Source organism: Cherax quadricarinatus, unplaced genomic scaffold (genome assembly GCF_038502225.1).
Source record: "Cherax quadricarinatus isolate ZL_2023a unplaced genomic scaffold, ASM3850222v1 Contig7, whole genome shotgun sequence".
NCBI lineage: Eukaryota > Metazoa > Arthropoda > Malacostraca > Decapoda > Parastacidae > Cherax > Cherax quadricarinatus.
In genome coordinates, this window is record NW_027195033.1 from 984,199 (window position 1) to 1,000,030 (window position 15,832).

The window sequence follows — 15,832 nt, forward strand, 5'->3', positions numbered from 1 at the left end:
AGGTACCTACTTAGTGCTAGAACACTGACAGCAGGTGTAAGGTAACTAACACCCAGGTACCTACTTACTGCTAGGTGAACAGTGACAGCAGGTGTAAGGTAACTAACACCCAGTTACCTACTTACTGCTAGGTGAACACTGACAGCAGGTGTAAGGTAACTAACACCCGGGTACCTACTTACTGCTAGGTGAACACTGACAGCAGGTGTAAGGTAACTAACACCCAGGTACCTACTTACTGCTAGGTGAACACTGACAGCAGGTATACTGTAACTAACATCCAGGTACCTACTTACTGCTAGGTGAACACTGACAGCAGGTGTAAGGTAACTAACATCCAGGTACTTACTGCTAGGTGAACACTGACAGCAGGTGTAAGGTAACTAACATCCAGGTACCTGCTTATTGCTAGGTGAACACTGACAGCAGGTGTAAGGTAGCTAACACCCAGGTACCAACTTACTGCTAGGTGAACACTGACAGCAGGTGTAAGGTAACTAACATCCAGGTACCTACTTACTGCTAGGTGAACACTGACAGCAGGTGTAAGGTAACTAACACCCAGGTACCTACTTACTGCTAGGTGAACACTGACAGCAGGTGTAAGGTAACTAACACCCAGGTACCTACTTACTGCTAGGTGAACACTGACAGCAGGTGTAAGGTAACTAACACCCAGGTACCTACTTACTGCTAGGTGAACACTGACAGCAGGTGTAAGGTAACTAACACCCAGGTACCTACTTACTGCTAGGTGAACACTGACAGCAGGTGTAAGGTAACTAACACCCAGGTACCTACATACTGCTAGGTGAACACTGACAGCAGGTGTAAGGTAACTAACACCCAGGTACCTACTTACTGCTAGGTGAACACTGACAGCAGGTGTAAGGTAACTAACACCCAGGTACCTACTTACTGCTAGGTGAACACTGACAGCAGGTGTAAGGTAACTAACACCCAGGTACCTACTTACTGCTAGGTGAACACTGACAGCAGGTGTAAGGTAACTAACACCCAGGTACCTACATACTGCTAGGTGAACACTGACAGCAGGTGTAAGGTAACTAACACCCAGGTAAATGCGTCATAAGAACGCTGTTAATAAAATAATTAATTATATTGTTACTTTGTCTAAGTTCAGTTGTTTCCTTCTTTCCAGGTAAGAGCCCAACTTTAAGTTAGTCTTCCCTGAAATGGCGAGTGAAGAAGAGAACGGTGAGTTAAGAGAAAATGGTTCCTAGAATGGAGATTTCAGGGGTTACTATTGAATTTTTGTGTAATGATACTCAGGTTAAAAGGTTAAGGTGTGTATCTCAGTGTATATACACTGAGAGGTGTATATCTCAGTGTATATACACTGAGAGGTGTATATCTCAGTGTATATACACTGAGAGGTGTATATCTCAGTGTATATACACTGAGAGGTGTATATCTCAGTGTATATACACTGAGAGGTGTATATATCAGTGTATATACACTGAGAGGTGTGTATCTCAGTGTATATACACTGAGAGGTGTGTATCTCAGTGTATATACACTGAGAGGGGTGTATCTCAGTGTATATACACTGAGAGGTGTATATATCAGTGTATATACACTGAGAGGTGTGTATCTCAGTGTATATACACTGAGAGGTGTGTATCTCAGTGTATATACACTGAGAGGTGTGTATCTCAGTGTATATACACTGAGAGGTGTATATATCAGTGTATATACACTGAGAGGTGTGTATCTCAGTGTATATACACTGAGAGGTGTATATCTCAGTGTATATACACTGAGAGGTGTATATCTCAGTGTATATACACTGAGAGGTGTATATCTCAGTGTATATACACTAAGAGGTGTATATCTCAGTGTATATACACTGAGAGGTGTATATCTCAGTATATATACACTGAGAGGTGTATATCTCAGTGTATATATACACTGAGAGGTGTATATCTCAGTGTATACACACTGACAGGTGTATATCTCAGTGTATATACACTGACAGGTGTCTATCTCAGTGTATATATACACTGACAGGTGTATATCTCAGTGTATATATACACTGACAGGTGTATATCTCAGTGTATATACACTGAGAGGTGTATATCTCAGTGTATATACACTGAGAGGTGTGTATCTCAGTGTATATACACTGAGAGGTGTGTATCTCAGTGTATATACACTGAGAGGTGTATATATCAGTGTATATACACTGAGAGGTGTGTATCTCAGTGTATATACACTGAGAGGTGTGTATCTCAGTGTATATACACTGAGAGGTGTGTTTCTCAGTGTATATACACTGAGAGGTGTATATATCAGTGTATATACACTGAGAGGTGTGTATCTCAGTGTATATACACTGAGAGGTGTATATCTCAGTGTATATACACTGAGAGGTGTATATCTCAGTGTATATACACTGAGAGGTGTATATCTCAGTGTATATACACTAAGAGGTGTATATCTCAGTGTATATACACTGAGAGGTGTATATCTCAGTATATATACACTGAGAGGTGTATATCTCAGTGTATATATACACTGAGAGGTGTATATCTCAGTGTATACACACTGACAGGTGTATATCTCAGTGTATATACACTGACAGGTGTATATCTCAGTGTATATATACACTGACAGGTGTATATCTCAGTGTATATATACACTGACAGGTGTATATCTCAGTGTATATACACTGAGAGGTGTATATCTCAGTGTATATATACACTGAGAGGTGTATATCTCAGTGTATATACACTGACAGGTGTATATCTCAGTGTATATACACTGACAGGTGTATATCTCACTGTATATATACACTGAGAGGTGTATATCTCAGTGTATATACACTGAGAGGTGTATATCTCAGTGTATATACACTGAGAGGTGTATATCTCAGTGTTTATACACTGAGAGGTGTATATCTCAGTGTATATACACTGAGAGGTGTATATCTGTGTATATACACTGACAGGTGTATATCTCAGTGTATATACACTGACAGGTGTATATCTCAGTGTATATACACTGAGAGGTGTATATCTCAGTGTATATACACTGACAGGTGTATATCTCAGTGTATATACACTGAGAGGTGTATATCTCAGTGTATATACACTGACAGGTGTATATCTGTATATATACACTGACAGGTGTATATCTCAGTGTATATACACTGACAGGTGTATATCAGTGTATATACACTGAGTGGTGTATATATATCTTAGAGTATATACTCTGAAGTATATATATCAGTGAACCCTGGTCGTGGCTAGTTTATTGTGCACCTCATATCTATCCTGTGGATGGTCGTGCAAGAGCGTATGGATACGGAGAGAGAGAGAGAGATACTGGAGCTGTCAGATTGGTTTCCTGGGCACCTAGGCCAGTTTGTCAAGTATGTGATACATTCCACAAGGCTACCCGATACCCACGATACCCGCTATCGGGGATTGGTAGGCGGGTAGAGGCGTTGCAGGTGCCTCCACACAGTCCCTGCTCCACGATGGTGGTACCTGTGGCCCTTGTGTCCGTGTCTTTGGTGCTTCTCTGGTACCTGTCACACGGGTATTTTATCAGTGCCTGCTACAGTGTAGGTAAGATCTCTGGTACCTGTCACACGGGTATTTTATCAGTACCTGCTACAGTGTAGGTAAGATCTCTGGTACCTGTCACACAGGTATTTTATCAGTACCTGCTACAGTGTAGGTAAGATCTCTGGTACCTGTCACACAGGTATTTTATCAGTACCTGCTACAGTGTAGGTAAGATCTCTGGTACCTGTCACACAGGTATTTTATCAGTGCCTGCTACAGTGTAGGTAAGATCTCTGGTACCTGTCACACAGGTATTTTGTCAGTGCCTGCTACAGTGTAGGTAAGATCTCTGGTACCTGTCACACGGGTATTTTATCAGTACCTGCTACAGTGTAGGTAAGATCTCTGGTACCTGTCACACGGGTATTTTATCAGTACCTGCTACAGTGTAGGTAAGATCTCTGGTACCTGTCACACGGGTATTTTATCAACACCTGCTACACTGCAGGTAAGATTTCTGGTACCTGTCACACGGGTATTTTATCAACACTTGCTACAGTGTAGGTAAGAAATCTTGTGCTCTGGTATGTATGTTGCGATATGCTAGCACCAACAGCCTCTGTACTCCCCTGATTGTGGTTGCAGAGGTAGAGTCATAGCTCCTGGCCCCGCCTCTTCGCTGGTGGCTACTTGATCCACTCTCTACACCATGAGCTTTATCATACTTGCGTGCGTGTGTGTGTGTGTGTGTGTGTGTGTGTGTGTGTGTGTGTGTGTGTGTGTGTGTGTGTGTGTGTGTGTGTGTGTGTGTGTACATGCACCTGGGGTCTAGTTACCTGTGCACAAGACAGCGTAGCCAAGCTTTTAAGACCCACATTACCTTGTACCTGTCCTAAGTCAGCCCAGAGCAGACAGATAGATCACATCTCCGATATTACTCTTAAAATTACTGCTTCCAGTGATGCTTAGAATTTCTGGCGGGTGTTTTATCCCGGTAAAAGTATATATTGCGTCTGAGTAACGAACAATTTTGGTAAATAACGTTAGCTTAAAGAAGACAAGATTGGAGTTTGATACTGTGGATGGGATTTCAACAGGATTCGACCACAGAGTGCAAGACACTTGCTTGACGAGTGTTCAGTCTGTTAGATGCACTCTTGTGAAGTGTGTGTGTGTTGTTCTGAGTGAAGGTGGGTTAGTCAGTGTTACACTAAGACAGTGAGGGTACTCTTGTCTACCTCTGAGTGAAGGTGGGTTAGTCAGTGTTACACTAAGACAGTGAGGGTACTCTTGTCTACCTCTGAGTGAAGGTGGGTTAGTCAGTGTTACACTAACAAGCGTATTAGTGGACGCTACTCTTGATTAGAGTGGTGATGGTGGTGTTTCGTTTATCAGGAAACAGGACAAGTGTACTATGAAACGAACTTTGGTGTTCTGTTCTCAGGAAACAGGTGTGTTCCCTTAATCAACCTGGTGGTGTTTTGTTTGTCAGGAACCTTAACAAGTGTCTCCTGGAGTGGGTCTGTGACACATAATGGCTCTCTCGCTACTTAAATTTGCTCTAGCCTGCCCCATCTACCGTCTTGACCCGATTTATACAGACTTGTTACCTAGTAATGGGTAGCGAGGTTCTCATACTGTAGGATCTCGGGGCATCATGCCCAGGCTTGGATTTCTTAGTTTTTTTAGTAGGGGTCAGCGGGGCAGGTCCAGTGGTGATGGAGAGGGCAGCTGTAGTAATAGTGACCAGTGCAGCAACAATAGTGGTAAGCCCTGGGATGCTACCCCGGAGCCATCTACCCCTAGGACTCCTGCTAAGTATAGAAGGAGTGGTCACTGGTCCCCGCCACAACCTAGACCTCTAGGCAGCCTAGAGAGGTCTAGCAGTCATGAGATGCCTAGGTCACTGACAGCTAGTGGGTCGTGGGACGAGACAGAACCTCCTAGCCCAGTGCTGACCCTCCCAATGTGCGCTCCACTAGACAACAGACCACTAAGTGATGGTGAAATACACACTGCTGCGCGGGAACTGCGCCGGCGCAGCTCCCGAGATGTTATTAAGGAAGCAGTAACGAAGATACTGGACGATAAGAAGGCCAGGAGGGAGAGGTCATGGAGAGTCAAGGATAGGGAACGAGGAACGACCGTCAGGTCTAGATATTCTCTTCGTAAACGCCATAAACTCAGGCTGGTCTCTACCCCTGACACGGATGATGACTCTATTGACTTTAACTACCACACACGTCAACGCCACCAGTGGCGGGAGAGACTCAAAGTCATGGGCTCTACTGATGCAGAGTCTGACAGCTACACGGAGAGTATAGCCGATACTAGTCCAGTGCCATCCCCAAGACCCAACATCGCCAAGAGAGCGTCTAACTTCTTTCTAAAGTCCTTCAAGGCTATGTCTGCCAACATTCTTCTCAACAAGAAGTACATACCCACGTACTATCTGAGTGGCACGCACGAAATGCCCGAACCCGATCAGATACTGAGCAGGTTGGGGCATTCTCTGGATTCCCAGCTGGAATCTCGGCGGCCATCAGTGACAGAACCTCGATCCTTGTGTGTTGTGTGGGACCTGTCGCCTGAAGACGTTGCTCCTGTGCAGGATACAAGCAGCAGTTCGCCTGCTACCACTGCTGATACACTTCAGTCATCCCCTGGTTGTCACCCACATCCCTATGGAGATGAGGATCATATATATGAGGATCTATGCTTCAAGAGTTCTGGCTCTACTGTTAAACCTCCTGAGGACACTTACGAGGATTGTGGGGATGGGTTCGCGGCTCAGCGAGAACAGCAAAGATATAGATTGTCTCAGTGGTCAAGAGTTATGCCTGCCTCAGCTCTTGTTACCTTGCATGAGGGTAAGAGTGACCAGTGTGGCAGGCAGAAAGTGACTCTTGTGCCTCGGCAGCCTTCACCTTACCCAGCCAGGTGCAGGAGTTTCCAGTCTCCAGGACCTCGCTCTCGTTCCGACTCTCCACGACACAGGAAACGACTCTTTCTACCTGCACCACTGCCTCCACGACCACCCCTACATGTTGCACCTCCACGACCTCCGGTACACCCTGGTTCTGCACTACCTCCAGTACACCCAGGCCCACCACTACACCCTGGTGCTTTACAGCCATCACAACACCCTGAAGTATCATCACCACCACCACTGCCACCAGGAACCGTACTACCACCATTATCACCACAATCTCCACACTCACAACTACTACAACGATCGCTCCAATCTGCATCACCAGCAGAGGCTCCTGCTCACAACACCACATTGTTAAAACCTCCACTACCACCTTTACCTACAAGAACCGCTGAAGTTAAAACCGCAAGTGGGAAACCCACTGAAGGTATTCGCGACATCGCCCACCGCAGGAAAGGTACAAGAGTTTCATCGATCTCCATTCCACTGGGTGTTCAGTGCGAGGAACCAGAAGAGGCACCCCTTTCACCAACCCCTTCTTCACCCATATATGCCCAGCCGTTTGCCTCATCACCAGGAGAAGGGACACCCTCTTATACTACCCCCTTCAGGGATATATATTCCCTTACACCGACTCTCTTAAGCCCGAGTGAGGCCAAAGAGGAGGTTGAGAGTGCACCTCTTTCCCTTCCTCCCCAGAACGTCTTCTTCGGACAGGACTTTAACGACGAAGGTAGTTATTTGGTCAACAGTCCCCCTGCTGCGCAGAACTATTACGAACCTCATAGGGATTCTGCGTACTTTTCCACGGACGAAGGTACTGATGCACCCAACGTAGGCGACCACCATAGGCCTCCGGAAGTGTTTTCAAATCCGTCTTCACCTCCTTCATCTAAGGCACTCCTGAAGAAGGCCATTGAACACTCCTTTGTCGATAGTCTTAACCGCCTGCCGGAGATAGTGGCGTCTGAAGTGAACCGGCAAGTTCGCCATTATCTCAGCGCCTCTGAGATCACGACAGAGATACGCAAACAAAACACAGTAGATTCCAGCGATAACATTCCATCGACCCTCAACGCCTCCAGAAGCTTGTCGTGTTCACGACACAATTTAGCGGGCGACGAGACCACGACAGGTGAGAAAGTGGACACATACGAACGACCAGTACGCCCGTCGTTCCTAGATTTGCAGACTCTTCACAGGAGAAAGCATAGTTACAGCTGTCAGGACCTGCTAGGCGAGGATATGTTCCAGCCTGGGGTGTATCCCTGCAGCAGACAGCCGCGCATCAACACTGCCATTTCCTTCGCAGACCTCAACCTTGCGGACCAACTTGTAGCCTCAAGAGGGCCATTGGGTCTTTCAGACCACACAGCGTCCATGCCCGCGCATCTGCACCACCTGCCCTACATACCGTGCCCCGGGTATCAGTCAGTGCCTGAAGTCGAAGTGGAGGGCATGCTCGTGGACCTGCCCCGCAAGCACCACCTGCCGCTTAAGGAAGCTCTGAAGCCTCTGTGTCGGGAGCTACGGAGGAGCCTACTGCTGAAGGAGGCTGAGGAGAGCCCAGCTGGTGCTCACAGTAAACATCTGGTGCTTAAACTCAACGTTAAGCTGGACCAGGTGGAGGGAGACCTAAGTGATTCCTCCATGGAGTGGGATTATTTTGACCAGCGGAATGGTAAGTCTTAGTGTTCCTCCATGGAGTGGGACTAGCTACTACGTGGTCTGAACTGGGCAGTTCAGACCACGAATATCGTGACTTCCGAACATAAATGAAAGCCCAGTTAATTCTCTCTAAACCTTTCTCTTGTACAAATGTCAACATACACGTCCCTAGTTGTCTGCCATCTTCCAGGTACGGTGTCTGGTACAGTACTGTTGTCTGCCATCTTCCAGGTACTGTGTCTGGTACAGTACTGTTATCTGCCATCTTCCAGGTACTGTGTCTGGTACAGTACTGTTGTCTACCATCTTCCAGGTACTGTGTCTGGTACAGTACTGTTGTCTACCATCTTCCAGGTACTGTGCCTGGTACAGTACTGTTGTCTGCCATCTTCCAGGTACTGTGTCTGGTACAGTACTGCTGTCTACCATCTTCCAGGTACTGTGTCTGGTACAGTACTGTTGTCTACCATCTTCCAGGTACTGTGTCTGGTGGAGTACTGTTGTCTACCATCTTCCAGGTACTGTGTCCGGTACAGTACTGTTGTCTACCATCTTCCAGGTACTGTGTCCGGCACAATACTGTTGTCTGCCATCTTCCAGGTACTGTGTCTGGTACAGTACTGTTGTCTGCCATCTTCCAGGTACTGTGTCTGGTACAGTACTGTTGTCTGCCATCTTCCAGGTACTGTGTCTGGTACAGTACTGCTGTCTACCATCTTCCAGGTACTGTGTCTGGTACAGTACTGTTGTCTACCATCTTCCAGGTACTGTGGTACAGTACTGTTGTCTGCCATCTTCCAGGTACTGTGTCTGGTACAGTACTGTTGTCTGCCATCTTCCAGGTACTGTGTCTGGTACAGTACTGTTGTCTGCCATCTTCCAGGTACTGTGTCTGGTACAGTACTGTTGTCTACCATCTTCCAGGTACTCTGTCTGGTGCAGTACTGTTGTCTACCATCTTCCAGGTACTGTGTCTGGTGCAGTACTGTTGTCTACCATCTTCCAGGTACTGTGTCTGGTACAGTACTGTTGTCTACCATCTTCCAGGTACTGTGTCTGGTACAGTACTGTTGTCTGCCATCTTCCAGGTACTGTGTCTGGTGGAGTACTGTTGTCTACCATCTTCCAGGTACTGTGTCCGGTACAGTACTGTTGTCTACCATCTTCCAGGTACTGTGTCCGGCACAGTACTGTTGTCTGCCATCTTCCAGGTACTGTGTCCGGTGCAGTACTGTTGTCTGCCATCTTCCAGGTACTGTGTCCGGTACAGTACTATTGTCTGCCATCTTCCAGATAGTGTCTGGTACAGTACCGTTGTCTGCCATCTTCCAGGTACTGTGTCCGGTACATTACTGTTGTCTGCCATCTTCCAGGTACTGTGTCCGGTACATTACTGTTGTCTGCCATCTTCCAGGTACTGTGTCCGGTACAGTACTGTTGTCTGCCATCTTCCAGGTACTGTGTCTGGTGCAGTACTGTTGTCTGCCATCTTCCAGGTACTGTGTCTGGTACAGTACTGTTGTCTGCCATCTTCCAGGTACTGTGTCTGGTGCAGTACTGTTGTCTGCCATCTTCCAGGTACTGTGTCCGGTACAGTACTGTTGTCTATCATCTTCCAGGTGCTGTGTCTGGTGCAGTACTGTTGTCTGCCGTCTTCCAGGTACTGTGTCTGGTACAGTACTGTTGTCTACCATCTTTCAGGTACTGTGTCTGGTACAGTACTGTTGTCTGCCATCTTCCAGGTACTGTGTCTGGTGCAGTACTATTGTCTATCTTCCAGGTACTGTGTCTGGTGCAGTACTGTTGTCTGCCATCTTCCAGGTACTGTGTCTGGTACAGTACTGTTGTCTGCCATCTTCCAGGTACTGTGTCTGGTGCAGTACTGTTTGCCATGTTGTCTACCATGTTCCAGGTTCTGTGTCTGGTGCAGTACTGTTGTCTGCCATCTTCCAGGTACTGTGTCCGGTACAGTACTGTTGTCTATCATCTTCCAGGTGCTGTGTCTGGTGCAGTACTGTTGTCTGCCGTCTTCCAGGTACTGTGTCTGGTACAGTACTGTTGTCTACCATCTTTCAGGTACTGTGTCCGGTACAGTACTGTTGTCTGCCATCTTCCAGGTACTGTGTCTGGTGCAGTACTGTTGTCTATCTTCCAGGTACTGTGCCTGGTGCAGTACTGTTGTCTGCCATGTTGTCTACAATCTTCCAGGTACTGTGTCTGGTGCAGTACTGTTGTCTGCCATCTTCCAGGTACTGTGTCTGGTACAGTACTGTTGTCTGCCATCTTCCAGGTACTGTGTCTGGTACAGTACTGTTGTCTGCCATCTTCCAGGTAATGTGCCTGGTACAGTACTGTTATCTGCCATCTTCCAGGTACTGTGTCTGGTGCAGTACTGTTGTCTGCTATCTTACAGATACTGTGCCTGGTGCAGTACTGTTGTCTGCCATCTTCCAGGTACTGTGTCCGGTACAGTACTGTTGTCTGCCATCTTCCAGGTAATGTGCCTGGTACAGTACTGTTATCTGCCATCTTCCAGGTACTGTGTCTGGTGCAGTACTGTTGTCTGCTATCTTACAGATACTGTGCCTGGTGCAGTACTGTTGTCTGCCATCTTCCAGGTACTGTGTCCGGTACAGTACTGTTGTCTGCTATCTTCCAGGTACTGTGTCTGGTACAGTACTGATGTCTGCCATCTTCCAGGTACTGTGTCTGGTACAGTACTGTTGCCTACCATCTTCCAGGTACTGTGTCTGGTACAGTACTGTTGTCTGCCATCTTCCAGGTAATGTGCCTGGTACAGTACTGTTGTCTGCCATCTTCCAGGTACTGTGTCTGGTGCAGTACTGTTGTCTGCCATCTTCCAGGTACTGTGTCTGGTGCAGTACTGTTGTCTGCCATCTTCCAGGTACTGTGTCCGGTACAGTACTGTTGTCTGCTATCTTCCAGGTACTGTGTCTGGTACAGTACTGTTGTCTACCAGCTTCCAGGTACTGTGTCCGGTACAGTACTGTTGTCTGCCATCTTCCAGGTACTGTGTCTGGTGCTTTACTGTTGTCTACCATCTTCCAGGTACTCTCTGGTACAGTACTGTTGTCTACCATCTTCCAGGTACTGTGCCCGGTACAATAGTGTTGTCTACCATCTTCCAGGTACTGTGCCCGGTACAATACTGTTGTCTGCCATCTTCCAGGTACTGTGTCTGGTACAGTACTGTTGTCTACCATCTTCCAGGTACTGTGTCTGGTACAGTACTGTTGTCTGCCATCTTCCAGGTACTGTGTCTGGTACAGTACTGTTGTCTGCCATCTTCCAGGTACTGTGTCTGGTACAGTAATGTTGTCTACCAGCTTCCAGGTACTGTGTCTGGTACAGTACTGTTGTCTACCATCTTCCAGGTACTGTGTCCGGTACAGTACTGTTGTCTACCATCTTCCAGGTACTGTGTCTGGTACAGTACTGTTGTCTGCCATCTTCCAGGTACTGTGTCTGGTACAGTAATGTTGTCTACCAGCTTCCAGGTACTGTGTCTGGTACAGTACTGTTGTCTACCATCTTCCAGGTACTGTGTCCGGTACAGTACTGTTGTCTACCATCTTCCAGGTACTGTGTCCGGTACAGTACTGTTGTCTACCATCTTCCAGGTACTGTGTCTGGTACAGTACTGTTGTCTACCATCTTCCAGGTACTGTGTCCGGTACAGTACTGTTGTCTACCATCTTCCAGGTACTGTGTCCGGTACAGTACTGTTGTCTACCATCTTCCAGGTACTGTGTCCGGTACAGTACTGTTGTCTACCATCTTCCAGGTACTGTGTCTGGTACAGTACTGTTGTCTACCATCTTCCAGGTACTGTGTCCGGTACAGTACTGTTGTCTACCATCTTCCAGGTACTGTGTCTGGTACAGTACTGTTATCTGCCATCTTCCAGGTACTGTGTCCGGTACAGTACTGTTGTCTACCATCTTCCAGGTACTGTGTCTGGTACAGTACTGTTGTCTACCATCTTCCAGGTACTGTGTCCGGTACAGTACTGTTGTCTACCATCTTCCAGGTACTGTGTCCGGTACAGTAATGTTGTCTACCATCTTCCAGGTACTGTGTCCGGTACAGTACTGTTGTCTACCATCTTCCAGGTACTGTGTCCGGTACAGTACTGTTGTCTACCATCTTCCAGGTACTGTGTCCGGTACAGTAATGTTGTCTACCATCTTCCAGGTACTGTGTCCGGTACAGTACTGTTGTCTACCATCTTCCAGGTACTGTGTCCGGTACAGTACTGTTGTCTACCATCTTCCAGGTACTGTGTCCGGTACAGTAATGTTGTCTACCATCTTCCAGGTACTGTGTCCGGTACAGTAATGTTGTCTACCATCTTCCAGGTACTGTGTCTGGTACAGTACTGTTGTCTACCATCTTCCAGGTACTGTGTCCGGTACAGTACTGTTGTCTACCATCTTCCAGGTACTGTGTCCGGTACAGTAATGTTGTCTACCATCTTCCAGGTACTGTGTCCGGTACAGTACTGTTGTCTACCATCTTCCAGGTACTGTGTCCGGTACAGTACTGTTGTCTACCATCTTCCAGGTACTGTGTCCGGTACAGTACTGTTGTCTACCATCTTCCAGGTACTGTGTCTGGTACAGTACTGTTGTCTACCATCTTCCAGGTACTGTGTCCGGTACAGTACTGTTGTCTACCATCTTCCAGGTACTGTGTCTGGTACAGTACTGTTATCTGCCATCTTCCAGGTACTGTGTCTGGTACAGTACTGTTGTCTACCATCTTCCAGGTACTGTGTCTGGTACAGTACTGTTGTCTACCATCTTCCAGGTACTGTGCCTGGTACAGTACTGTTGTCTGCCATCTTCCAGGTACTGTGTCTGGTACAGTACTGCTGTCTACCATCTTCCAGGTACTGTGTCTGGTACAGTACTGTTGTCTACCATCTTCCAGGTACTGTGTCTGGTGGAGTACTGTTGTCTACCATCTTCCAGGTACTGTGTCCGGTACAGTACTGTTGTCTACCATCTTCCAGGTACTGTGTCCGGCACAATACTGTTGTCTGCCATCTTCCAGGTACTGTGTCTGGTACAGTACTGTTGTCTGCCATCTTCCAGGTACTGTGTCTGGTACAGTACTGTTGTCTGCCATCTTCCAGGTACTGTGTCTGGTACAGTACTGCTGTCTACCATCTTCCAGGTACTGTGTCTGGTACAGTACTGTTGTCTACCATCTTCCAGGTACTGTGGTACAGTACTGTTGTCTGCCATCTTCCAGGTACTGTGTCTGGTACAGTACTGTTGTCTGCCATCTTCCAGGTACTGTGTCTGGTACAGTACTGTTGTCTGCCATCTTCCAGGTACTGTGTCTGGTACAGTACTGTTGTCTACCATCTTCCAGGTACTCTGTCTGGTGCAGTACTGTTGTCTACCATCTTCCAGGTACTGTGTCTGGTGCAGTACTGTTGTCTACCATCTTCCAGGTACTGTGTCTGGTACAGTACTGTTGTCTACCATCTTCCAGGTACTGTGTCTGGTACAGTACTGTTGTCTGCCATCTTCCAGGTACTGTGTCTGGTGGAGTACTGTTGTCTACCATCTTCCAGGTACTGTGTCCGGTACAGTACTGTTGTCTACCATCTTCCAGGTACTGTGTCCGGCACAGTACTGTTGTCTGCCATCTTCCAGGTACTGTGTCCGGTGCAGTACTGTTGTCTGCCATCTTCCAGGTACTGTGTCCGGTACAGTACTATTGTCTGCCATCTTCCAGATAGTGTCTGGTACAGTACCGTTGTCTGCCATCTTCCAGGTACTGTGTCCGGTACATTACTGTTGTCTGCCATCTTCCAGGTACTGTGTCCGGTACATTACTGTTGTCTGCCATCTTCCAGGTACTGTGTCCGGTACAGTACTGTTGTCTGCCATCTTCCAGGTACTGTGTCTGGTGCAGTACTGTTGTCTGCCATCTTCCAGGTACTGTGTCTGGTACAGTACTGTTGTCTGCCATCTTCCAGGTACTGTGTCTGGTGCAGTACTGTTGTCTGCCATCTTCCAGGTACTGTGTCCGGTACAGTACTGTTGTCTATCATCTTCCAGGTGCTGTGTCTGGTGCAGTACTGTTGTCTGCCGTCTTCCAGGTACTGTGTCTGGTACAGTACTGTTGTCTACCATCTTTCAGGTACTGTGTCTGGTACAGTACTGTTGTCTGCCATCTTCCAGGTACTGTGTCTGGTGCAGTACTATTGTCTATCTTCCAGGTACTGTGTCTGGTGCAGTACTGTTGTCTGCCATCTTCCAGGTACTGTGTCTGGTACAGTACTGTTGTCTGCCATCTTCCAGGTACTGTGTCTGGTGCAGTACTGTTTGCCATGTTGTCTACCATGTTCCAGGTTCTGTGTCTGGTGCAGTACTGTTGTCTGCCATCTTCCAGGTACTGTGTCCGGTACAGTACTGTTGTCTATCATCTTCCAGGTGCTGTGTCTGGTGCAGTACTGTTGTCTGCCGTCTTCCAGGTACTGTGTCTGGTACAGTACTGTTGTCTACCATCTTTCAGGTACTGTGTCCGGTACAGTACTGTTGTCTGCCATCTTCCAGGTACTGTGTCTGGTGCAGTACTGTTGTCTATCTTCCAGGTACTGTGCCTGGTGCAGTACTGTTGTCTGCCATCTTCCAGGTACTGTGTCCGGTACAGTACTGTTGTCTGCTATCTTCCAGGTACTATGTCTGGTAAAGTACTGTTGTCTGCCATCTTCCAGGTACTGTGTCTGGTACAGTACTGTTGTCTGCCATCTTCCAGGTAATGTGCCTGGTACAGTACTGTTATCTGCCATCTTCCAGGTACTGTGTCTGGTGCAGTACTGTTGTCTGCTATCTTACAGATACTGTGCCTGGTGCAGTACTGTTGTCTGCCATCTTCCAGGTACTGTGTCCGGTACAGTACTGTTGTCTGCCATCTTCCAGGTAATGTGCCTGGTACAGTACTGTTATCTGCCATCTTCCAGGTACTGTGTCTGGTGCAGTACTGTTGTCTGCTATCTTACAGATACTGTGCCTGGTGCAGTACTGTTGTCTGCCATCTTCCAGGTACTGTGTCCGGTACAGTACTGTTGTCTGCTATCTTCCAGGTACTGTGTCTGGTACAGTACTGATGTCTGCCATCTTCCAGGTACTGTGTCTGGTACAGTACTGTTGCCTACCATCTTCCAGGTACTGTGTCTGGTACAGTACTGTTGTCTGCCATCTTCCAGGTAATGTGCCTGGTACAGTACTGTTGTCTGCCATCTTCCAGGTACTGTGTCTGGTGCAGTACTGTTGTCTGCCATCTTCCAGGTACTGTGTCTGGTGCAGTACTGTTGTCTGCCATCTTCCAGGTACTGTGTCCGGTACAGTACTGTTGTCTGCTATCTTCCAGGTACTGTGTCTGGTACAGTACTGTTGTCTACCAGCTTCCAGGTACTGTGTCCGGTACAGTACTGTTGTCTGCCATCTTCCAGGTACTGTGTCTGGTGCTTTACTGTTGTCTACAATCTTCCAGGTACTCTCTGGTACAGTACTGTTGTCTACCATCTTCCAGGTACTGTGCCCGGTACAATAGTGTTGTCTACCATCTTGCAGGTACTGTGCCCGGTACAATACTGTTGTCTGCCATCTTCCAGGTACTGTGTCTGGTACAGTACTGTTGTCTACCATCTTCCAGGTAC

General features: G+C 47.4%; 1 protein-coding gene and 1 long non-coding RNA gene across 2 annotated transcripts in view; both read left to right on the top strand.

Annotated features, from left to right (window-relative positions):
• Positions 1–1,219, top strand: part of LOC138851131 (uncharacterized) — a 125,468-nt gene extending 124,249 nt beyond the window's left edge. The window contains exon 3 of the long non-coding RNA XR_011391006.1: positions 1,163–1,219. This is a non-coding gene — a long non-coding RNA (uncharacterized lncRNA). The remainder of the gene's footprint in view (positions 1–1,162) is intronic.
• A 3,154-nt stretch (positions 1,220–4,373) lies between these two features.
• Positions 4,374–8,157, top strand: LOC128700987 (serine/arginine repetitive matrix protein 1-like). The gene is made up of 2 exons (XM_053794523.2): positions 4,374–4,723; positions 4,784–8,157. The coding sequence occupies exon 2, from the start codon at positions 5,191–5,193 to the stop codon at positions 8,155–8,157; it is 2,967 nt and encodes a 988-aa protein (XP_053650498.2). The 5' UTR covers positions 4,374–4,723; positions 4,784–5,190.
• The last annotated feature ends 7,675 nt before the right edge of the window (positions 8,158–15,832 follow it).

What these genes read in the sequence shown, in the direction of transcription:
- LOC128700987 (XM_053794523.2), top strand. Translation starts at nt 5,191, where the DNA reads ATGCCCAGGCTTGGATTTCTTAGTTTTTTTAGTAGGGGTCAGCGGGGC.